This window comes from Panthera pardus, unplaced genomic scaffold (genome assembly GCF_024362965.1).
Source record: "Panthera pardus isolate Hobbes unplaced genomic scaffold, ASM2436296v1 HiC_scaffold_6, whole genome shotgun sequence".
NCBI lineage: Eukaryota > Metazoa > Chordata > Mammalia > Carnivora > Felidae > Panthera > Panthera pardus.
The window spans coordinates 136370622-136394126 of record NW_026526991.1 but is presented as its reverse complement, the minus strand read 5'-3'; the positions used below and the strand labels follow the sequence as shown (position 1 = coordinate 136394126).

At 56.2% G+C, this 23505-nt stretch overlaps 1 protein-coding gene and 3 long non-coding RNA genes across 4 annotated transcripts in view; 3 read left to right on the top strand and 1 right to left on the bottom strand.

Moving 5' to 3' along the window:
• The window catches only part of LOC128774971 (uncharacterized), a 256264-nt gene extending 242094 nt beyond the window's left edge, over positions 1 to 14170 (bottom strand). Inside the window, exon 1 of the long non-coding RNA XR_008419554.1 lies at positions 13142 to 14170. This is a non-coding gene — a long non-coding RNA (uncharacterized LOC128774971). The remainder of the gene's footprint in view (positions 1 to 13141) is intronic.
• On the top strand, positions 795 to 5895 carry LOC128774969 (uncharacterized). The gene is made up of 3 exons (XR_008419552.1): positions 795 to 1385; positions 1465 to 2134; positions 5358 to 5895. It is a non-coding gene; the product is annotated as an uncharacterized LOC128774969 (long non-coding RNA).
• An 813-nt stretch (positions 14171 to 14983) lies between the features above and the next one.
• Positions 14984 to 16265, top strand: LOC109273783 (calmodulin-like protein 3). The gene has a single exon (XM_019460889.2). It carries the CDS (start codon positions 15169 to 15171, stop codon positions 15616 to 15618), a length of 450 nt encoding a protein of 149 aa, XP_019316434.1. The 5' UTR covers positions 14984 to 15168; the 3' UTR covers positions 15619 to 16265.
• A 2072-nt stretch (positions 16266 to 18337) lies between these two features.
• LOC128774970 (uncharacterized) lies at positions 18338 to 23444 on the top strand. The gene is made up of 3 exons (XR_008419553.1): positions 18338 to 18361; positions 22260 to 22661; positions 23045 to 23444. It is a non-coding gene; the product is annotated as an uncharacterized LOC128774970 (long non-coding RNA).
• The last annotated feature ends 61 nt before the right edge of the window (positions 23445 to 23505 follow it).

Genomic DNA, 23505 nt, shown 5'->3' with positions numbered 1-23505 from the left:
CCTACAGACTCCCAGATCCTCACCCGCCTGTGCCTTCGTGTGTGACCCACCAACTCCTTCCCTCTCCTGAGAAACTGTATACACCCCAGCCGTCTCCGGTTCAGCCCATCAGACAGACCGCGGCGTCTCTCCTCCCCAGAGGGCAGCCGGGCAGACGCGTCCCTGGGCACGGCACAGCGCACCCCGAGCCAGGGACCCAGATGTGGAGAGACACATAAAGGGAAGGTTCCAGTTGTCCAACTCCTTGCATAAAGACGTCTTGAGGGGGGTGCCTGGGCGGCTCCGTCGGTTGAGCGTCCGGCTTCAGCTCAGGTCACGATCTCACGGTCTGTGGGTTCGAGCCGCACGTCGGGCTCTGTGCTGACAGCTCGGAGCCTGGAACTTGCTTTGGATTCTGGGTCTCCCTCTCTCTCTGCCCCTCCCCGCTCATGGTCTGTCTCTCTCTCTCAAAAATAAATAAACATTATAAAGACGTCTTGAGGAAGAATTGCTGTTTCATCTTCGTGCTGGAATAGTACAGAGACCTCGATAAATATTGAGCAATCAGTTTCTCAGTGAAACCCACAACCAGTATTGGGTGGAGAATGTGGTCCCCCTGGGGCACTGGCACAGGAAGCTACCACATGTCAGAAGTGACAAGGGACGGGCGGGGCTCCTGACAACAAGGATAAGCTTTTAAGAATATTTGAAGATATAAATCTACAGTTTACATTTTATTTTCTTCTTACCTGATTAGCAGGGCTTGTGATTAAAAATCCAAGATGGTTAACATTTTCTTATTTCCCCCTTGGTATTCAATGATGCGTCGTAACGAGGGAGGAGCTTTTCAGACGCTATCAGGAGATGAAGCTCTTGGTTCTGGCTCCCTTGCTGATTTGGGAACTTAACTTGGGTCTCGGTATCTACATCTACAAAATAGGATAATACGTCCACCGTCTATGATCGGGGCGCTTAGGATCAAAGATCAAAGTATCTTTGATCATCAGGAAGTGTAATTATTCTATGATGAACCCCATCTTCGGTAGCAAAGCTGGTTTGTGTTTGATGTGAACCGACACGCAAGAGAAGGAGGACCTCTCTCTCAATTTTGTCGTTACACCCTTCTGATAGCACTGATAAACTCGCCTGCCGGGAGGGTAGAGTCACGTCACGCAGTCCCAGATTCTGACATTAGTCAGCTTTTGGACATCAGCCTTCACCACACAGCTCTACACCGTGCAGACAGACGCTTGTATTTAGAAAGACCGTCTAGTGAGTGACCTCATGGGACCGGAAGGTGATAATTATTCGTTGTCGCTCACTGCGCCCATGCACAGATGGAGTCTCAGGTGATAGAGTCCAATGCCCAAGGCCACCCAGAAATTGAGGAGAGAGCCGCCCTTCCGGTAAGTCCCTCCCCACCCCTGGCCTGCCATTTTGGACCCCGCTTCCTCTCTAACGCGGTGTCTTCTCTTCTCGGAGCAGGAATCCATATGGAAGTCACTCCTTTACCCCTTCCCCTCGGCCTCCTGCCTAAGCAGGTGAGCGGTCGGTCAGCCTCATGGGACCGGCATCAGGGATCGCTGCTCCCCAGTGACCAACTCCACAGACTGTCCGACAGCTGAACTCAGTGCTGGGAAAAGGGGGGGAACGCGGCACGTGTCGCCAAAGCCTCATCCGGCTTGGTCCGGCCCCTTTCTTCCTCCAGATCCCGGCCCAGCTCTTTGGAAGGAGCAAGAAGGAACTAGCGATGCCTCACATCCATGGGTGTCTCCTTTCGGGGCCGCACCTCTTGCCGGGTTCCCAGTGTGATGGGACGAGGGCGTCCATCCGGGAATGAGCCTGAGGCTGGGAGGCTGGCACCTGCTGCAGGCCCCACCGCGGAGCCCCGGGGCACATACGAAGCGTGCACAGGAAGACAAGTGAGAAGACCTCCACGTCAGCCCGCGTGGCCTCCCATTCCCTGCCGCCCCCACCCCCACTGGGTGTGAGGGAGACAAGAGAGGCTGCCTGCCTGAGTGGAGGACCTACGTCTGCTGAGAAGGAGCCCCTGGGACCAAGCACAACAGAGAGGCGGAGAGGATGTGGTCCGTCAGCACAGAGACCCAGGGGTTCCTGGACAAAACCTCGGGCCCGTGGCCGTCGCCGGTTGGAGGTCAGCTCTCCCACCCAGACTCATTCCCTCTCCTGCCCCTCTCAGTTTACCTCCTGGCCCTGCTGCCGGGGATGTTGGGACTTCCCCCAGTGATAGTGGCTGAGGTTCTGGAGTCCCCGAGGGCGTCCCTATGGGCAACAGGCCCCCGCGGCCCAGGGGAGGGGGATCCCCCTCTGGGGGACACCCCTCTGTGAGTGTGTGTGTGTGTGTATGAGTGTGGGTGTTGGGCACAGGGGTGTGGTCTGGCTGTCCTCCTTCCAGGCCTTCAGACTGATGGCTGCAGCCAGCCTGGCTACCCCAGGGACAGAACACACTCTGTGGGCTCTGTGGGCCGGGTCTGGTGACAAACGAGTAAGACCGGTTTAGGACCTGGCTCCTCTGACTTGCTGGAACCCACGTGTCCCTCCCCCACTTAGCACCCCCACACCCTGCCTGCAACTCCTGCGTGGGGATCACCCTGTGCCCACGTGAGCACATCTGCACATGTTGCTCCTGGAGCCCGCCCTCCATCGGGCCACCACTGTGAGCCATGTGCTGCCTTCACCGAATGTGCCCCCCCCCCCAGCCGAGTCCCTGCTGTGTCCCCAACCCTAAACACAAGTCACATTCCCCCACAGAGCAGCGCAGCGGGTGTTTCCATCCCTGGCCTTGGAACCAGGAAGCTGTGGGTGTCGTCCAGTCACAGGTGGTGCAGCCTGGGGCAGGTGACTTCACCACAGAGGAGATAACACACACCTGCCTTATCAGGGCTGAGAGTGCGGGCCATTGCTGTCACCCCCTCCCCCGTGGGCCCAGAGCCAGCCCTCCGCCTGGGGCAGCTTCGGGCTCGTTTTCCTCCAGGCACCTTCTCGCAGGTCCAAGGACAAACGTCCCTGAAGCGGAGCGGGTGGCTATTCTAAGTTCTCCGATGGTCTCGGGCCGAGTTAAACACCTGACCCCACTGATGCTGGGGACCGCGTCTCCTCTTGCTCCCTGCTTCCGCTCCTAGCGCCGCAGAGCAGGTGCTCCGGGCATCGAGTGAACTTCCATTGGACAGGAAAATGGTCACGTCACGATCTCACGGTTCATGGGTTTGAGCCCCACGTCAGGCTTTGTGCTGACAGCTCAGAGCCTGGAGCCTGCTTCGGATTCTGTGTCTCCCTCTCTCTGCCCCTCCCCTGCTCACACTCTGTCTCTCTCTCTCAAAAATAAATAAACATTAAAAAAAAAAAAAAAAAAAGAGCAGGGTCTGTGTCTGCCCTGCGTTCAACACAGCAACCTGGCAGGGGCTGTGGGTAGTCGGTACCCACAGTTTGCCTAGACTTGCCGGGCACCTGGCAAGGGCCGTCCTTCCCCCTCCTCTTGGTCAATGACACACCCGGGAGCTTGGCAGGACGCAGATCTCTCTGCATGCGCTGTCCGCACACGTATGCAGCCCCAGTGACAATGGCACTCTAGCTACCCGGCACTTTCTGCAAGAAGGGCTTTGAGTACGGTATGTTTCCGGAGTCCTGAAATGGAGGCTTTCAAACACCGAGCATTTTAACTGTGGTGGGAACCTTTCCAAGGCGAGTCATATGTTGCATTTCCCATCGCTCGGAACAAGGGAGGAGGACCGTGCTTCCCATAGTTAGAGATGGTCTTGTCATCGTGTGCCACTGCCCACAGGGACGTGAGCAGGTGCGTGGGCCAGGCGCTAGTTTGTCTGGACTTGCTGTAATTCCTCTGGCTGGCCAGTCCCACCTCCTGTCTGTAGTCAACTGTTATATTTCTGTGGGTCCCAGGCTTCGTTTCACAGCGATTACTGACATAACTTAAGGCAGAGCCAAAGTTTGCCAGGGGGAAAAAAAAGTTAACCAAACTTGTAAAGCAGCAACTTTATTAATTAATTAATTTTGAATTTTTTTTTTAGTTTATTTATTCACTCATTCATGTAGAGACACAAAGAACGGGGGAGGGGGGAGGGAGAGAGAGAGAGAGAGAGAGGGAGAACCCCAAGCAGGCTCTATGCTGTCAGCGCAGAGCCCGACGCAGGGCTCCAACTCACCCACCATGAGATCATGGCCTGAGCCGAAGTCCGACACTCAGACGACTGAGCCATCCAGACGCCCCTAGCAACTTTAATTTAAAACTGGTAATAAATCAATTGCTCTGAGGGGGCGCCCGGGGCTTCTACTGTATCTCTGACCTCAGGGCGAGATCCTAAAGCGTCAGGACCGCCGTTGCCTGAACAGCAGCTCAGAGCAGGTGCTCGTTTCCACGTGGGCACAGCTGCCTCACCCCCTCCCCTCTGACCTCTGCTCGGGGCACTGCTGTTCTCCCCATCCGGCAAGAAGTCGGGGAGGGAGCAGACCAGAGGAGTGACTGGGGCACACCCACGCGTCCCGATGCGCTGCTCAGAAAGGGTGAGTTAGGTCACAGTGCTCCCAAAGCAGTGGCCACGGGATCCCATCCCTACCGGCAAGACTGAGGCCTGTGGCCTGCAGCCCCCAGAGCCCCTGCCACCCGGCTTTTTCTGTTTGCGACAGTTGGATGGCTCCGGCCGCCAGGGGAGAGAGAAAGGAGCTGGGCGGGGAGGTCGGGCACTAGGTCCCAGGAAAGATGGCTGCAAGGCCTCACGCGACGTGTCTCGGTGGCCCTGTGGCCGTCCCGCCGGGCCCGAGAAGCAGCTGCCACTGTCTGAGCTTCAGGGTTGTCTGGTGTGAGAGGAGTGAATGAGGCCTGACCCTCAGGCCTCGCAGGCCGGTCCACAGGTCTGCTGGGCACGACAGCACACACAGGTGAGCGGTCAGCCCCTCTACCCTGCCCTTCCTCCCCAGGAGCTGACGTGCCCGGGCCAGCCGACCACCCACAGGTGAATCACGAGGAGGCCTTCGTGTTTGCGACCTCCCGATCCGGGGCCTAACCCAGGAGGCTGTTTTTGACACAGAAGGTGAGAGGAAGAGGCTGGTGATTCTTGGATGTGACCGGGGACCAGGGGCGAGAGAAACCTCTGTGGTCCCAGCAGACAGGACCCAGGGCACTGTCAGTGGCTGCAGAATCGTGGCCCTAAGGAAACTGAGGATGGGGACTCCGTCTCCTCTGTGCCTGTCCTGGGAGCACTGACTTGGCAGAGACGGAGGGCAGTGGCTTACAGCGGGTCAGAGCGGGGTGACGTGGCCTTCTGTGTGCCCTGCGCCGCGCTAAGGGCTGCGATGGGTGACCTCATCCTGTCCTCACTCAGCAGTGTATTCCCATCTTACAGATGCAGCAAGGGAGGCTTAGAGAAGGCACGGAACTCGTTCGCGGAGGAGCCACTGGGCTCCCAGTGTCTGCGGACTTCAGCTGTCCTTCCCACGCCACCGAGGACCGCCACACACAGCTCAGGCAAGTTGCGGAGCCGGGGACAGCTGGCCACCCCCTGGGGGGAGAAGGGCAAGGCAGGTGAAGCCACGGAATGCGCCAGAAGGAGGTGGCGCTTCGGCGGGCGCCCCGCCCCTCACCACGGCCTGGCTTCACAGCACATGGACCTGAGTGGGGTCAGTTTCGCCTTTTAAATTGGATAAGTTGGCAAATGTGCTTGGGGCGAAGACGGTCCTCGTGCGCTTCCATGAAATCCTTGGAAACGGTTTCTCGAGGAGCCATCATTCGTGGTAAGCCCGCGGCATCACCTCCTCTAGCCTGTATTTGCCCAGGTCCGCCATTATCCTCCTATCTTCTGGAACATTCTGGGACAAGCTGCCCTGATTCTCACTTGACTTTCTCTCTCCCTCGGTAACCTCATCTCCGGCTACACCCATCCCTTCGCTGGGGCTTTAACTCCCCTACTTTTAATCCAGTCTTCATCTGTGATTGTTCTTTTCCTTTTTCTTTTCTTTTCCTTTCTTTTCTTTTCTTTTCTTTTCTTTTCTTTTCTTTTCTCTTTTCTTTTTTTTTTTTTTTTTGAGAAAGAGAACAAGTGGGGGAGGGGCAGAGGGACAGAGAGACGGGGAGGGAGAGAATCCCAAGTAGGCTCCACACTCACTTGGGGATTGAACTCATGAACCTCAAGATCATGACCTGAGCCGAAATCAAGAGCCAGACGCTCACCTGACTGAGCCACCCAGGCGCCCCCTCGTCTGTGGTTTTTAATGTCCCTGCCCCTCATTAAACATGGGGAAACAATGATTTGTTTTTTAAAGATCTCTAGACTTTAACTCCTTCCCTAAGAGCTTTCTTCACATTTTTAAAAGCATATCTGACTTGGGTGGCTCAGTCAGTTGGGCGTCCCACTTTGGCTCAGGTCATGATCTCACGGTTCATGGGTTCGAGCCCCGCGTCGGGCTCTGTGCTGACAGCTCAGAGCCTGGAACCTGCTTTGGATTCTGTGTCTGCCTCTCTCTCTCTGCCCCTCTCACGCTCTGTCTCTCTCTCTCTCAGAAATAAACATTAATAATTAAAAAAAAAAAAGCATATCTGACTAGTTTCTAGCATCTTGAAAAGAGGGCACAGCTTTCTCTCCACCCCTGCTCACCCCTCTTACTAAGGTGTTAGTAACTTTCTATTTTCTCACTAGAGCCCTCCTCATGCTCCCCCTGCCCCTCCCAGCACGTGAGCTGCATTCTTCAGCCTGACTAGTCCTGTGCGCCGTCAGAGAGAGCAGAAGTTTTGCTTCTACATGTTACTCTCTTTTTTCTGGCGCATAAATGCTGCCATTTATACTGGCTCATTTCCCTTCCTCGCATGTGTTCCAGGCTGTTATTTCCAGTGAAATAAGCTCCTTGTGCAATTGAGGTGTTCTAAACCAGTTCTAAATATTTGGGTTCGTGGTCATTTTTGTGTGTTTGTTTCCTCAAGCTACATTGCATTTTCCCGATGATGCATTTGAAATTTCTTCCTCCAGTTATGATAGATAGATGGACAGACAAATAGATAATAGATGATGGGTAGATGATAGATAGATAAGATAGATAGATAGATAGATAGATAGATGCCATAATTTTTCACTTCCCATCCCACCTTGGAAAAGTGTTGCGGTGGGCGGGGCTCAGCACGCAGAGCCCCGCCCAGCCCTGCACGTCTTGAATGTTCCATCTCCCTTCCTGTATGGAAGCGGCACCCGCCCAGCGCCCCCCTCGCGGGCCCTCCACCCTGTCAAGTCTGGGGGTCGGATGCTGCTCACACCCTGACTCTGCAGGGAGTCCAAGCTGCCGTTCCAGGCTCCAGGAGGCAGAGGAGGACCAGCTTCCTGGTGCCACCTGGTCGCACAGAGACGGTGTAAATGCTGATCTCCGCCCGTGTCTTCGCAAACATAGCCATTCCCCTTTCCCCTCATCTGCCGAGACCTCAGAGCGGGCATGAAGCCGAAGGAAGTGTAGGCCTCGGGGGAGGTGGGGGGTGGGAGGTTGGGCCCATGGGGCAGACCTGATGCTGGGCTCACCCCCCACCCCTGTGTCAGGCCTCTCCTGCCGCCTCCTTTCCCTTTATCCATTGAGTTGCACTCCAGCTGAGCCACCCACGGAGGAAAATCTCCAAACTGAGCTCCCCTACACCTTCCTTCCCCCGCTGACTGCAGGGGACTTTGCCCTGGGGCTTCCCACTGAGGTCCCTTGGGTCACACCATATCCACACCCTCCACTCCTTCCTCCTCCTTTCCTCAGTCGCCCCTTCTCCGAGTCCCCAAATCTGGCCTCTTCCAGGAAGGCAACGCTTGGTCCTGGGTGAGGTTTTTTTTGGTCACCTCTGTACTCCTTTAAAGACGAGGTCAGGAGCGGTCTCTTCTCTTCCTCCAACAGACAGAATCGCCACCGGGGTCGACATCAGTGGCGCTGAGTCAGGACTGGACCTCGACACTCTTGGGTTCGCTCTGAGACGCTTGACCCCCGTGGTCGGTGACCCCAGAGTCGCGAGCCCCCCTGCCCTGTCCTCCCTGCCCACTGGACCAGGCCTTCCCAGGAAACCTGCGCTCTACTCCAGAAGAGCGGGCCGCCTTGGTCAAAGCCTTCCTCTTCCATTCAGAAGTTTCTCCAGTGCGTGTTCTGTGCTGGGGCTGTGCTGGAATCCCAGAGTCTCCAGTGAACAAAACGCTCTCTCTGCCTTCGAGGCACTTGAGGCTGACCAGAGAGTCCCTTAGTAACTGGCAGTGCCCCTCGGGCCCCGATCCTCGAAGCATGAAGAGTCAGGAGACCACCCCCCATGCCCCCACCCCCACCGAGGCCCGTATCTTGTGGTTCACTAAGTAGTTAACCAGATCCTTCAGTCTGATGGGTTATAACGTCCTTGTCCGGAAACGAAGGGGTTTAGACGGGAGGGTAACTTTCACAATCTCATTAGCAGGGGAAGCCCCTTTTCACATGAAATCTTACTTGGATGGTGAATAACAGTTAACCTTTATTAAGCTTTTACAGTCCCAGCCACCCTTCGGAACCCCCTCGTGTAGGAATCTGTAGTGCCCTGTGCTACGGCTGTGCTTCAACGAGCAAGTTTAAAACCATTGGGTTGGGGCGCCTGGGTGGCTCAGTAGGTTAAGCGGCCAACTTCGGCTCAGGTCATGATCTCACAGTCCGTGAGTTCGAGCCCCGCGTCGGGCTCTGTGCTGACAGCTCAGAGCCTGGAGCCTGTTTCAGATTCTGTGTCTCTCTCTCTAGGACCCTCCCCTGTTCATGCTCTGTCTCTCCCTGTCTCAAAAATAAATAAAAAATTAAAAAAATAAGAAAATTAAAAAAAAAAAAAACATTGGGTGAGGGGATACCTGGGCCGCTCAGTCAGTGAAGCATCTGACTCGGTCACGATCTCACGGTCTGTGGGTTCAAGCCCCACGCTGGGCTCTGTGCTGACAGCTCTGAACCTGGAGCCTGCTTCGGATTCTGTGTCTCCCTCTCTCTCTGCCCCTCCCCTGCTCTCTCCCTCTCTTTTTCTCTCAAAAATAAATAAACATCAAAAAAAAAAAAAAAAGCAACAACACTGGGGGAATGACTTCCAAAGGGAGTTGTGCACGTTGCTAAAGCACTTTGCCTCCTTCGAATCACCTCCCCAGGTACAGAGCCCATGCCCCAAACACTCCTGCTTCCTCCGCTGGTCACATGCTCCCCGGCAGGCACACATGTGCTCACGTGGACACTTGAGCCCCACGCACACACAAGCGTGCACACACGCTTTCTGGACTGAATGAAAGGTTTTCATCACAATCGTAAACTTCAAAGGCTTAGAACTTGGAAGAAACACTCTTCCTGCCTCTTAGTGAGTTCCAGACCCCTCGGGGAAGTGTGTGGTTCTCTTGAAGGTAATTACCACACCCTTGTGCTTGGGGGGGGGGGGGGCTTAAACCCGCTTAGCCAATTATCAAACGTAGCTGGGTATCAGAAGATTTGTTAAATGTACCTCTAGCCCCTCAGCAACATTACCTCATTTAATGTTTACTGTTGGTCATTTTTTTTTTCAAAACATCAAATATCAAAAAAGTAAAAACAACAACAACAAAAAGAAAAAACATCAAATATCAGATTTGAAAGGCCGGTGAGTCATACAAAGGAGCCCTTCCAGAACCAACACACTCTCCTCCCTGCTCTGCTCTCCTCTACCCTGCCTTCCCCAAGGCCAGTCCAGGACGCTTCACCTGCCCCGAAGTTCGTGGTAGGGGCAACCAGTGAGCTTGGTGAGTTACCTGGAGAAAGTCACCAATCCTGGCAGGTGTTTTAAAAAAAAATCATCCTTGGGGTGCCTGGGTGGCTTAGTTGGTTAAGCATCTGACTTCGGCTCCGGTCATGACCTCACAGCTCATGGGTTCGAGCCACGCGTCGGGCTCTGTGCTGACAGCTCGGAGCCTGGAGCCTGCTTCGGATTCTGGGTCTCCCTCTCTCTCTGCCCCTCCCTCACTTGCGTTCTGTCTCTCTCTCTCTCTCTCAAAAATAAACATTAAAAAAAAATCATCCTTCTTGCAGGAAAACAGGAAGTTCGAGAAGACATCTTAACTTGCCTGGTTGCTTTTATTGTGGGATTTAGGACTAATTTGCTTTCATTTGGGGTGATCATTTAATACTGATTTAATCAAAGTGGCTGTCAGTATACAGGGCACTTTGTGTCCGTCCTGCTGCCTCTTCGTAAATGCACCAAGTGAGAGGTGCTCAGCGACACCGGAGGCCCTGGCCTCAGCAGGTGAGCTGCTAAGGAGCTCGACGGTATCTAAACAGGTGGCCTTGGTGCAGGGTGGGGCACCCGTGGAGGCTGACCTCAGGCGGGCTGCCTGGTAAAAGCAGTGGGAGTGGACATGAGGACCCGTTGACCCAAGGGGATCCAGGAAACTCTCAAAACAGTCTGATTGTTTGTTTCCTCTGCAGTGGACTTCATTCTGCAGGTGAGGCCTCAAATCATAAAAGTGAGCACTCCTGCACTTTATGACCCAGCGGAAGGCCATGCACGGTGTCTCATGAGCTCTGGGAAACGCGTTCTTACATCGCGCACAAGCCTCCTAAACATGATGTCACCGGTTACTTATCAGATTTCTCAAACAACTCGCTCTGATCCAGAACCGCCTTCTCCTCCCTGAACTCAAACTCCAGCCCAGCCTAGCCCAGGACAGCCCTGGTCATAAAGACTGACCAAAAGTCACTCCAAGAGTGACTTCAGATTCATGCCCTGAATCTGGAAGCCATCCAGTTTGTCGTATTTTGTTATAGCGACCCAAACACATTACGACAACGTGTTTATATTCATACTGGAGGGCTGGAGGTAGATGAGCAAGGGTTAGGGCTGTTAATCAAGAGAGAGAGAGAGAGAGAGAGAGAACTCTCATGGCCACACTCAGCCTCACCCATTCTCGAAGGGCACAGAGGCATGACTGGTTGACGAGACTGGGGAATCCTAATCTACATCTTCATAGCACCCAGCAAGAGAGGCATATCCACGAGGGTGCCGCATGAATTCTTTTTAACAAAAACTATTACAGTGCCAATTCAGAGAGAAGAGAAATACCTTGGGTTATCTACTCTTCAGAGGAAGTTGCTGCAGCAGGCAGTCCCCTGGATGTGTGTCTCGTGAGGTCATCATCAACACCATATTCTGTAGGGTCCACACTGTCCCTGCCAAGATTCCAGCGTCCTCAGTACCTCTTACCTCCAGCCCGGGGAGTCCTACACTCAGTTCAGACATGGTTCTCAACACTCCACCGTTGTGGGCCTCCAAGTGTGTTCCAAGGATCCGTGGGAGGGGAGGGTGTCCCCAGTACCCTCTCTGAGGGTCTGGGAGGCCAACCTATTCTCCTAATAATACGAAGACATTATCTGCTGTGTTCATTGCGTTGACGTCTTGCACTGGGGCCAAAGCAGTGGAGGGTAAAATCCCTAGCCCTCTAGCATGAATCAAGGCTCCTGTACTAGCAATCATCATACACTTCACTGAACTGAAAAAACAAAAAGCCAGTTTCACTTAAGAATGTTCTTGGAGAAGTAGTGACATTATTACTTTATGAAGTTTCAACCCTTGTAGGCACATCTTTAATACGCTGCTAAACATTGACATACAGCATTTGCCATAAGAAAGGTGCTCTTGTGAGCCCATGTGTAATGGGGAAGCTTTTGTCATGGACCGCCATTTTTATTGGAAAGAACAGCTGATATGACACCACATGGTTGCTCCAGACCTGGTATTTGGCAGACATTTTGTTTCAAAAAATGGATGAGGTGAGCTTGTCACTTTAAGAAAAACAATCGGTAGTCTTTGTTGTCAATGATAAAATTTGAGCTTTCAAATAAAAATTAGAATTTTGGAAATTCCATACCTGTCACTGTGAGCTTGAGACTTTCTGATACTTTCCTAATAGGATTGTTGGTGATATGAAAGAATGTGATTTTTAAAAAAATCTTTAATGTTTATTTATATTTGAGACAGAGAGAGAGAGAGAGAGAGAGAGACAGAGCATGAGTGGGGGAAGGGCAGAGAGAGAGGGAGACACAGAATAAGAAGCAGGCTCCCGGCTCTGAACTGTCAACACAGAGCCCAATGCAGGGCTCAAACCTGCCAGCCGTGAGATCATGACCTGAGCTGAAGTCGGACGCTCAACCGACTGAGCCACCCAGGTGCCCCATGAGATTTTTATAATTTTATCTGCAACGGGTCAACCTTCAGAAGATCTACAGAACTCAGTGAACCAATATTGTCCAAAGGAACAAAGCAGAGCATGACACAATCACGAAGCCCAAGAGTGACCAATGGATTTTAATGTGACAGTACGAGAAAGATCATTGATGTGGCTTCGGATCCCACACTGCAGCTAACCTTTGAGAAACCACCACTCGTGGAATGTTGATATAGCACCGAAGAAAAATACCCGCCAATACCTGAGTCATGTAGACGTTCTCCGTTTCCAGCTGCGTATCCGTGTGAAGCTGGGTTAGTCTGTACTTCGTATCAAAACATCCTCCCACAGACCAGTGCAGCAGAAACAGACATGCTTCCACAAAACCAGACACACGAAGCGATTTGCGACGTTGTTTTTATTAGTTTTATTAATAATCAATTAATAAATAATAATAATTAATAAATAAGTTATTAGTTTTATCAATAATTAAAACTATTATCTTTTTATTTTAGAAATAGATCTCTCATAAAACTACAGTATATCTGTTAACATGCAATGAGTTTTTTACTCCTATTTTTTTAAGTTACAAATGAATGTAGAAAAATATAGCTAGATACTTGAATTTTTTTCCGGTTGTAATTTCAACTCCAGAACATACTGGTTGGTGTAGCCCACATACACAAAGGCCTTTTGGCGTTCTCGATAATTTTAAATGTGTAGATGGGTCCCAGGATCAAAAATGTGTTCTCCGGGAGGGCTGCAGGGAGAGGATGGCAGAAAGCCATGAAATAAGAGCGAGTTTCCTAACCAGTGAGGCTGCCACAGCTTAGCCCATCCCAGCACTGTCCTTTGTGAGTCATGAGTACCTTTGTTTAAAATCCTTACTGAGCTCTCTTTCAACGTGCCTTTTTGAAGAACTCGCTTAGGGCGAGGGCTGGATGTTGGAGCCACGGCACCATGATCCAGAAACCTGCAGACACCCATCGGCCACTTACCCTCTTGCGGGTGAAGTAGGCAGGAAGCGAGAACGTATGCGTCCATCACGGGGACTGTCTCACGAGCTCTCCCACGATGCTAGCCCTTGGCTCTCCAGGACACCATGTCGCTTACACGCTTGTGTCCAGTGGTCCCTCGGCCTCCTGCTACTGCCCTCGTGTTATCTCATGACTACATCCCCTTGGGGGTGCAATTTCAGCTTATGAATTCTGGGAAGACATACTCAGACCATAACATCCAGCTCATCAATTCTTCCATGGATCACGCCTTTGGCTTCCTATGTAAACCCAGCCCAGACCCAAACTGGATGAGCTGGGTGTCATTGCCAAGCCCAAGGTCACTCAGACTTTCTATGTCATCATCTGGGAGGTTTGTAGTTCTGCATTTCCCATGTGGGTCTGTGATCCATTTCGGGTTACTTTTTGGGAAGGGCGTAAGGTCTGTGTCCAGATTCACTTTTTTTTTTTTGTTTTTTTTGCACATGGACGCCCAGCTGTTCCATCACCGCTTGTTGAAAAGACTACCTTGTATTTCCTTTGCTCCTTAGTCGCTTGTGTTCTGCGAGTCTATTTCTGGGCCCTCTGTCCTGTTGCATTAATCTATGTGTCCACTGTTTTGCAGTCCCACTCCATCCTGATTACTGTGGCTTTACAGGAAGTCTGGTGGTGTCGTCCTCCTTTGCTCGTCTCCTGCCGTATCATGGTGGTTCTCTGAGCGTCTCTCCCAGTTTGGATTTCCGTGGATTCCCACAGGCAGCGTGGCCTCTTGTCACTAGGTGCGTGGTCATTTCCCCAGGCTCCCTGGGGGCAGGAATGTGTGCTCGGTGAGCATCCCATTTTGCGTTCTTGAGACCATCTCCTCTTACAAATACCCCCTTGCTTCTGCTCTTCTCCCCCAAAACCCAGGTCCAGACTTTCGGACATGCCTTTGCCTGTCTTCCCATTCATCAGAGAATAGAACGTGACTCCCCCACCGCATCTGAGGAGATGTGCCCTTCCTCATGTCCTTCTCTCCCCTCATCCATCAGGCTGCAGCCACACTGGCCGACTTTCTGTCCCTTGGCCATGCCACGCCCTCTCCCCACCCACCGCGTGGGCTTTGAGCCTGCTCAGCCTGCCTGGCGGGAAGACACCTCCTTCCCTTCAGGTCACCCTCCAGTGCCACCTCTGAGAGAAGCCTTCCCTGACCACCGCTGTGGAGGTGACCTGTCCGTGCTCCCCCCGCCAGCACCCCTGTGTCTTCCTTCATGGCACCTGTCACAATATCCACGAATCTCATCGTTTGGTTTACTCGCCAGCTAGCTGTCTCCGGGAGGGAATACAAGCTTCTGGAGGCCTGGGAGTTGCCTGTCTTGTCCCTGGCTCTATTCCCAGCTTCTAGAATAGTACTTGCACACAGTAGGCCCTCGATACATATCGAGGAGTGAACACGTTGGAGGAAAACCTTCTCCATTCATGTTTCTTCTGAAGGTGAGAAGACAGTCTGCTTCCACCTGAAGGAGAAAGCCTTTGTTCGTTCTCTGAAAACCCTCTTGGGAAAGCGAGGGCTTTCAGGCTTTGGGAATCCGGACAAGGAAACGAGTTCCCTTCAGGCCAAGGCAACCTCTGCCTTTCATCCTGCCCGAACTTTCCCAGAAGGGAAACTGCTCGTTTCACTGAGTGCAGGGTCTGGCGATGGGGCAGGAGGAGGGGACAGGGAGTCCCCGCGGGGGGTTCCCAACAGCTGCCAGTGGGGCGGGCGGGAGCAGCTCACACACACACACACACACACACACACACACGCGCGCGCGCGCGCGCACACGGGCGCTGGCCGCAGCCCAACCCTCCACCGGCCCGTTCCTGGTGCCGACTCCTGTTCCAACAGTGCCCGGCCCCGGGCAACCGCGGGGCGGGGAGTCGGGGTGCCAGCGGAGCCCTGCTCCTTCTTAAGCGCCCGCCAGTCAAGCCCGGGCCAGACGGCCAGCCAGCCGGCGCCCCTAGTGCGACCACCTGTCCCCCGGAGCCCGGCCGCTGCCACCGCTCCCTCCATGGCCGACCAGCTGACGGAGGAACAGGTGGCGGAGTTCAGGGAGGCCTTCTGCCTGTTCGACAAGGACGGGGACGGCGCCATCACCACCCAGGAGCTGGGCACCGTCATGCGGTCCCTGGGCCAGAACCCCACGGAGGCCGAGCTCCGGGACATGGTGGGCGAGATCGACCGTGACGGCAATGGCTCCGTGGACTTCCCTGAGTTCCTGGGCATGATGGCCCGGCAGCTGAGGGGCAGGGACAGCGAGGAGCAGATCCGGGAGGCCTTCCGCGTGTTCGACAAGGACGGCAACGGCCTGGTGAGCGCGGCCGAGCTGCGGCACGTGATGACCAGGCTCGGGGAGAAGCTGAGCGACGACGAGGTGGACGAGATGATCCGGGCCGCCGACGTGGACGGGGACGGCCAGGTCAACTACGAGGAGTTCGTGCACATGCTGGTCTCCAAGTGAGGGGCCGCCCGGCTTGGCCGAGGGCTCTGCCTCCGGCTCGGGCGGGAACCTCGGCCTGGCATCGCTCCCTGCACCCCTCCCGCCCGCCTGGGCTCTGCTTCTCCCCCGCCCGGGTGATTCCACCCCGCTTCCTGCACCTCACTCTGTCGCCTTCTCTCCTGCCGACCCTCCCCCGGCCTCTTCTCAGCCGGAATGACACGGGCCACCCTCGAGCCCAGCAAACGCCAGGTGCCTCTGAAACTCAGGAGTAGCAGTGACGTCACTGCCCTGACGGTGACCTGGGGAGGGCGCAGCGTGGCGTCACAGAGCCCTCTGGGCTGGGACCTGCGGGCCGCTTAGCACTGGGGCCAGGGCAGCGGGAACCCCAGCGCCTGGGGGGTTTCAGAGCCACTGTGGCCAGAAGGCTCCCTCTGCGGGCGGGAGGGGCCCGGCCCGGGGGAGAGGCTGACAGAGACATTGACACTTGAGCTCCGGCTTCCTGGGAGACACCCCCTCTTTCCACCGGGTGCTTGCTTGTCTGCGATTCATCCTTTGAGGCCGGTAGTAAAGCTGGGCTCAGTTGTAACATGTTCCTGTTCAGCTTCACGGAGGGAAATGTGAGCGAGAGGGAGAGGGAACCACAGGGGATAATAAAACGTTTGCGTCCCCGTCGTGGCTCCTTCTGTTCTGGCTCCGCGGAAACGATCCTTGTTGCTAGTCCAGCGTTTAAATGAGGCGGGGGTCTCCATTTTTGTGCGTTTTGGAGAGGCGATGAAACCTAGCAGTGGAGAGCGTAATGAAAAGAGAGAAGCCTAAGGAAGGCAAACCTTGAATGTTTATTTCAAGTAAAATGGAGAAGTCAGTAGCAAAGAGCAGTTAAGAGGCATCACAGAGCCCTGGAGACCCGGCTGGGTTACAGGTGGGAAGGCAGCCTGACGGTGGGTTTCTGTCACCTGCGGTCTCCGGGATGCACCGTGCTCTGACGGTACAGGACCAGGGCGGGGGGTGGATGCGAGCCACCTGTCCAGCCCCTGAGATGGTTATTCCCGCATTTGCTGGCATCCCTCAGAGGCCGCACCGGATCACCCCGGGGGGTCAGAGAGACCTTGCCCAGGTTGAGGCGGTGTTTGGTGCCGTGGATGCTGCCCCGAGGCTCTCTTCAACTCACGCAATGGCTGTCGGCCCTGGGAGGGTCACAAAGCCCCTGGCCCATCTTGCCTTAAGTCCTTTCCCCCAACACCCCGTCCCCACCACGCGTGTTTCCTCGTGTGTACAATGAAGAACATGGGCACCGGGGCCAGACAGACTGGACTCTCCAGGCTTGTGCCTGCAGCTGGCTGCTGACGGCCCGGAGCGCTCTGCTTCTCCGTGAGGCTAGCAGGTGTTCCCGCAGCCCCTCCTGGGCGCTGGGCACCGTCGTGAGCACCCTGCGGGCACAGGAGCCCGCCACGAGCCTGTGCACGAGCTGCGTCAGCAGCCTCCCCGTCTCGCAGATGAGGAAGCTGATACATGCAGAGCTTGAGAAATCTGCCGGATGCCCCACAGCTGGGAGGTGACGGGGCCAGGATTGCACGCAGGGCTGTGCCCTCGGCCACACTGCGCGGCCTCTCCATTGCCCCTTCGCCTCTGCCGTGACTGAGGACTCTGATAGTGCCTCTCTCGAGCACCTGTGAGCGTTAGAAATCATCTCCTTAACATGCCCGGCATGCAGTAGGCGCTTAATAAATGACAGCTGCTGTTGCCTAAAGGCGACCCCTGCAGCTCTAACTCTCCGTGCGGCCTGGCGACTTGGCCTTGGCCTCCACCGAGGAACTTCCGCCCCTGAGTCCAAGGGAAAAGACGAGGCGGGAAGGGGCTGGGGCCGAGAGGACACTGAGGCAGGGTCTGGGGCAGGAATGCCCCAACGCAGTGCAGCTGGGAAGGCCCTCCCGGCGTGGGAGAGGAGGGCGGGCCTGACTGCAGGCCCTTTTGGCTGGGCCGGGGGCTGAGCCTGATGGAGCTGAGCCTCCCCGCAGCCCCCGACCGCCGGGATTGGCAGAACGCCTACGGGTCGTGCACTGGCAACACGTCCACGTGCCGGATGGAGCGTCCAGATGTCAGGGCCGCCGCTCCCTCGGGGCGCCCAGCCAGCCGTCACCGCAGCGGTTCAGACGCGCATGATGGTCCCACCTGCCAGGGGGAACACTGACGTCACCCTCCAGGGACAAAAGGATTCCACCTCCTAAATGCTTCAGGAAGGGAAGGGGCAGGTGAGGGACCGGCTGGCTTCAGAGGTCTTCCTCCACCGCGCTCAGCGTCAACCAGGTCCCCGCCGTGGCGCGTGGGCCCGGCTGGAGAGTGGGCATTTAACCCCTGCTTTCCCGCTGTCGGCCCAGCTCAGCCCTTGCGAGTATGGGGGACCTGTGTGCCTGCTGACACACAGCTAGAAGGGGACGAGGCGTCTCTGTGCGCCTTCCACCCAGCCTCCCGCTGATTCAGCCGAAGCAGGTCTTAGAATCGCAGGCGTCTTGTGGGAACCGTCCTGCGGGCATTTTAACGGGCTTTGGGGGCTCCCGTGGGGAGTCTGTGGGCCAGCGCAGGAGCGAGCGGTTGTGCAAAGACCTCATGACGAGCCCCTGACCCTCCTTCAGGTGTTCCCGGAGCCGGGCTGCGGGTGAGGGCCCAGGCAGGCTGGAAAGAAGGTGACAAGCTCCCCACCACCCCCAGAGACCCCCAGAGACCCCAGACCACCGCCTGCCGTTTCCATCATGACGCCAAGCAGCAGGTAGGACACACACCCTCCAGGATCCCTCAGACGCAGATCACTGATATCAATGGGGTTCTCTTCTGTTCATAGGTGGGAAACGGAGGCGGCAAGGTCAAGGTGGGCCAGAGCTGAGAACGTTCCCTCCTCTCCCCTCCCCTTGGTTTTACTCTCCTGAATGCACTTTTTGAAACACGTTCGCCATCGTCCCTTCTCATTCAAGCAAGGTCATCAGCCAGTTGGGCCACATGGCTCAGCCCCTCCCCCAGCCTGAGGGATTAGGGACAGGGACACCAGCCCGAGGGGACGCGGTTGGGCAGGGGCTCCCTGATTCTGTGGGGTCCCCTGCCTTGGCTGGTGGTCCAAAACCCACCGTGCGTGTGTGAGCCTCTGGCCGTGCCTGGAAGGCACACGGGGCCCTCCCGGCAGCCACCTCCATGAGGGACATGGCTCTGACTCAGTGCATCCTGTGTCACTCATCAGGCTCGGGCCCCTCAGTACACCTGTGTGTGTCTTCAGCCCCCTCCACACGTCCACTCTGTCATCCTTCCTGTTCGTCCTTCCCACACGGCCAGGCCAGGACCTGTCTCGTGTCCCCTGACACCAAGGTGGATATCTGTAAACTGTGGTCCCCATAATATGTAGGTCCCCGGCCTTGCAGGAGGTCAGGCAGGGGGCAACCTGGGCTCTGGAGCACCAGAGAGGAGCCCCTGCAAGGTCCTGGACTAGAGAGAGTCCCGGAGGGTGTAAGGACCCTGCAGACCAGCTTCCTTTGCAGAGTCTCTTAGGAACAGCCATCCTTCCCCCACATTCCCTGTTTTTTTTCAATCACTGAAGAATTGGACCTAACCTCCCTTCATCCCCCCAAAAGGTGCTATCTGACCGCAGTTTCAGAGGAACATTCCATCCAGCCCTGGGGAAGGAATTTATAAATATTACCATAGGCTTCTCATACCAAGCCTCTCATAAATCAGCGCTCGGGGCTCCTGGACCTCCCAGACTATATAAAACCACTCCTGTGTTTCCAATTTTAAGTCAAACACAGCCCAGCCCTGCTGGCCTCTGTTGATCCTCACGGATTCCTGGGGCTGATCAAAGGTTCCCCCAGCCAGCCAGCTAAAAAACGACTCTCTGGTGCCCGTTGGAGAATTTAAAATGAAAACGCATGTATGAGGTAGGGACTGCCCCATGGTGAATGGAAGCAGTGGGGGAGACGGGGTGTGTTTCTCCCCCAAAAGGCAAAGCACAAACAAAGAGAAGATTTCTGAGGAAGATCTGGGCCCCGCCCACCTGCAGACCTCCCACCATCTGCTTTTCTGGTGGTTGTTTCCCTAACAGCCAGGAGCCTGGACCCACCCAGAGGGGGCAAGGGAGTCGGACCCGGAACCGGAAAGGACCCTCCCTGACCCTCTTGCCAAGTGCTGGGCGCCGGGAGGAAGGGACAGTCGGGGATGCGCCATGGGAGTCAGGCTCGGATAGACCTGGGGAGGGTAACACGGTGTCCACACCCCCAGGAGAAAGTACCTACGGGGACGGTCAGCAACGAGGTTCTTGCACAGTCCCCCAAACGGGACTTCTTTGGGGGAAGACTCCGACCTTCTCTCGGGTCTTCCGTTGCTTTCTAGTGTGTTCCGAATTAGCAGGGAGGGGACAGGAGCCAGGCACTTGGCCCAGAAGCAGGGGAAACACCTGAGCTAAATGTTGGGCGGGTGCAGGCTGGCCACCTCGTGCTGCCCTGCAGGGCTGGAGTAACCGAGCATCTGCGGCACCGCCCCCCCCAAAAAAAACCAGCCCGTGCAAGCCTGCCAGCCACAGGCGGGGCTCGCCCCTCTCAGTCCCCGCTGAGCTGGTCTCGTCTACAGGTCACTACATGCCCCCCAGGCTCCAGTTTGGACGGCTTCCCTGTGATAGAGGCACGGCTCACTCTGAGGGAGATGTTTACCCCCCCTCCCCCCACCCTGGGACCAGGACCCCGTGAAATGCTGCATGAGCGGCCCTGACTCATTTACGCCTCAAAACGGGCGGTGTGGCAGCTACGCTTATGAGCCCATTTCAGAGAAGGGAAGACTGAGACCTCGAGCGTTCAAACAACGTCCCCAAAGTCACACATCTAGTACATTCGAGTTCGAAGCTGGGTCTGACTGGCTCCAAGCTCCCCCTTCAGCACCGCCACCAAGAAGCTTCTCTGAGCAAGCAGCCTGAGACCGGGGGTAAGCTGGTCTTACGGAAGCTATGGGAGCTGCAGCGGGGCGGCAGAAGGCATGGAGCAGGAAAGGCCTCGGAGAGACCACCGCCACTGGGCAGCATTTGGGCAGCCAGCACCTGGAGGAGAGAAAGACCTGGAACAGCGCTGAGGAACCCAGGAGCCAGGAGCCACGAGAGCCGCTGGGTCACAGTTCAGGTGGCCTCAGAGGGGGTGCCGTCAAAAGGTCCTGGGGGCGCCGGGATGGCTTCGTCGGTTGAGCGTCCGATTCCTGGTTTCCGCTCAGATCACGATCTCACGGTTTCGCGAGTTCGAGCCCCACAGCGGGCTCTGTGCTGACAGTGCGGAGCCTGCTTGTGATTCTCTCTCTCCCTCTCTGTCTCTCAAAGAAACGTTTAAGGAAAGAAAAGAAAAAAAGGCCCCACAGCCCAGGGCACCTCTTCACCCTCCCGCCCCGCTGCTGGCGGTGAACGTGGGCGTGGGCGCTGCTCCTCCTGGGAAGCAGAGGCAGCCACGTCACCAGGACAGAATATGCTCCGGCCGCATCTTTGTGACAGGAGATGTGCGTCAGTACAGAGCTCTGTGCAGGTGTCTCTCTGGCCACAGCTGGGCCCAGGCCTCTGTCATCGTACAGAACAGCTGGGCAACGTCTGGGCCCAGGGAGAGCCCTGCCTCCCACCCAAAGTCACATCGCAGGGTCCAGGTGATGGGCAATCAGAAAAGACACATGTCCTCTATTACAGGTTGAATGATGTCCTCCCCCCCCCCCCCCACAAATTCAGACCTCAGAATGAGACCTTAGTTGGAGACAGGGTCTTTATGGAGACAATCGAGTTAAAACAAGGACGTTAGGGTGGGTCCCCAATCCAATACTGTTGATGTCCTTACAAGAAGGGGACATCTGGAGACAGAGGGACGACCATGTGAGCACACGGGGAGAAGACGGTGTCTGCACGCCCGGGAGAGCAGCCCCAGGAGGAGCCAGGGGCGCCCACACCCGGATCTCAGGCTTGCGGCCTCCAGATGTGAGGTGTTTATGGCCCCCGGGGCCAAGGTGGCTTGTGACAGCAATGCCAGCAAATATGTCCCCAGAGGGAGGCTGGACGTATTCGCAGACCCCTTTCTTCCTCTGACCCCAGCACGGCTGCTGGGGGCCCGTCCGGAACTGACTTCCTCCTGGGCTCTGTGGGCAGCTCAGCCAGTCGGCCGCCCCTGGCTCTGGAGAAGGTGCGGACAGGAAGGAGGGGGGAGGAACATTCCACACGGTGCAGGGCAAGGCTTTCCATGCATTCTGCCGCTGCGTCACAGACTCGGGAGCGGCTGTTGGTGTCGGAAGCCCGGCTCAGCACGTCGGGGGGTAGTCAGCGTGACGGGGCCCAGGGAGGCCCGGGTGCGGCCTCTCCGTCCCTGTGCTCGGACACACACAGGCCCGAGGTGGGGATAGACACGCCCCCCCGTAGAGCCTTAGATCCGCTCATCGTCTCAGGTTATCTGGCCTAATCTCCCACCCGGGACCAAAGGCCTCAAAGGGACAGCATCCCGGAAAGGTGGCAACTTTGTACGTCCTCGGAATGCGTCCACCTAGGAGAGCTCAAGGCCGATTGTCCAGCGGTCGGGTAACTTTGATCCTTCGAAAGCATTTCTTTGTGGGGTCTGAAATGTGCCTCTGTAGAACTTCACTCACTGGCCCTCTCTCTCCTTCTGCCTTCGTTCTAGACACATTCCAGAGCAGGGGACAGCACGCGTTCCCACATCTCCGGGTGTCCATACCTCAGGGTGCTGTGGATACGATCGCATCCCCGCCTGCAGCCTCCCCTCATCTCCAGGGTAAGCAGCACTAACTCCTTCAAGAGCTTCTTTGGATGACACGTGTTCAGGCCCCCTCACCTCTTGACCCATGTCAGCTTTTCTCAAGCCCTCGTGGCGACGCATCGCCGGACCCCAGCGGCGTTTGACCGGCGCCCGTGGTGATGGGGCCACACGTCCCCATCCTGAACACGGCACTTCTAAGAATAAAGCTCCGGGTCAAACCACACTCGTGTTCCAACGCTGTGTCCCTCCTTCAACCGGTGTCATCGAACGCGTGTGCGCGCGTGTGCTAGGCTTCAGGGGACACAGGTGCAGATCAGACAGCACACGATTGCACGAGGGACGGATGGAGAGGGGGTCTGAGAGCGTAGAGGAGAGGGGGCCTGTAGTGCTGGGCGCGGAGGGGCAGGGCCCTGCGGGGAAGAAGGAAGCCACCCAGCCCCGCCGCGGCCGGTCCTGAAGGCGGCCAGGCAGATGTGGTGGGTGGGGAGGAGGTGGGCAGGCCTGGGTTTGCTGTTCCCCGGCTGAAGGAACAGCGTGGGAGAAGGCACCACGTGCTTCTGCCTCCTCGTCGTGCAACGACCTTCTAGGCGTCCTCACAAACTCGGCTCTGGTGTCTCATCCACTGGGAAGGCTGGCTTTCCCATCTCCCACCCTCCCGGTTAGATCAGCACCTTCTCTCTGTCGTCCAGAGCCCTCGCAGCAGATCTGTGGCCTCTGCGTGTATCTGGTGACATCAGCCTGACCCGTTGGTCTCCCGTGTCCCCGCCGAGCGGCCACCCCTCCGGCTGAATGCCTGGCACAGAGCCCGGCCAGAGTCGGTGTCCACAGCAAGCGAGCCGCGTGGATGCGTGGTGGCTGAGTACAGCCCAGCGAGAGGCGTCAGCACCATCGTAGGAAGGTGGGCGGCGGAATGAGGTGATGAAAAGCTCCCTCTGTCGTTCCGGGGGGCGGGGGGTGTCTGGGCTGGATGCTGCTCGGGTCAGTGCTCTCCTGTCACTACCCCGAAATCCTGAGTGGCTTCTGAATTATTAAGAATGAGGGGCCCGTGGGGCGCCTGGGTGGCTCAGTCAGTAAAGCGTCCGACTTCGGCTCGGGTCGTGATCTCGTAGTTTGTGGGTTCGAGCCCCACGTCGAGCTCTGTGCTGACAGC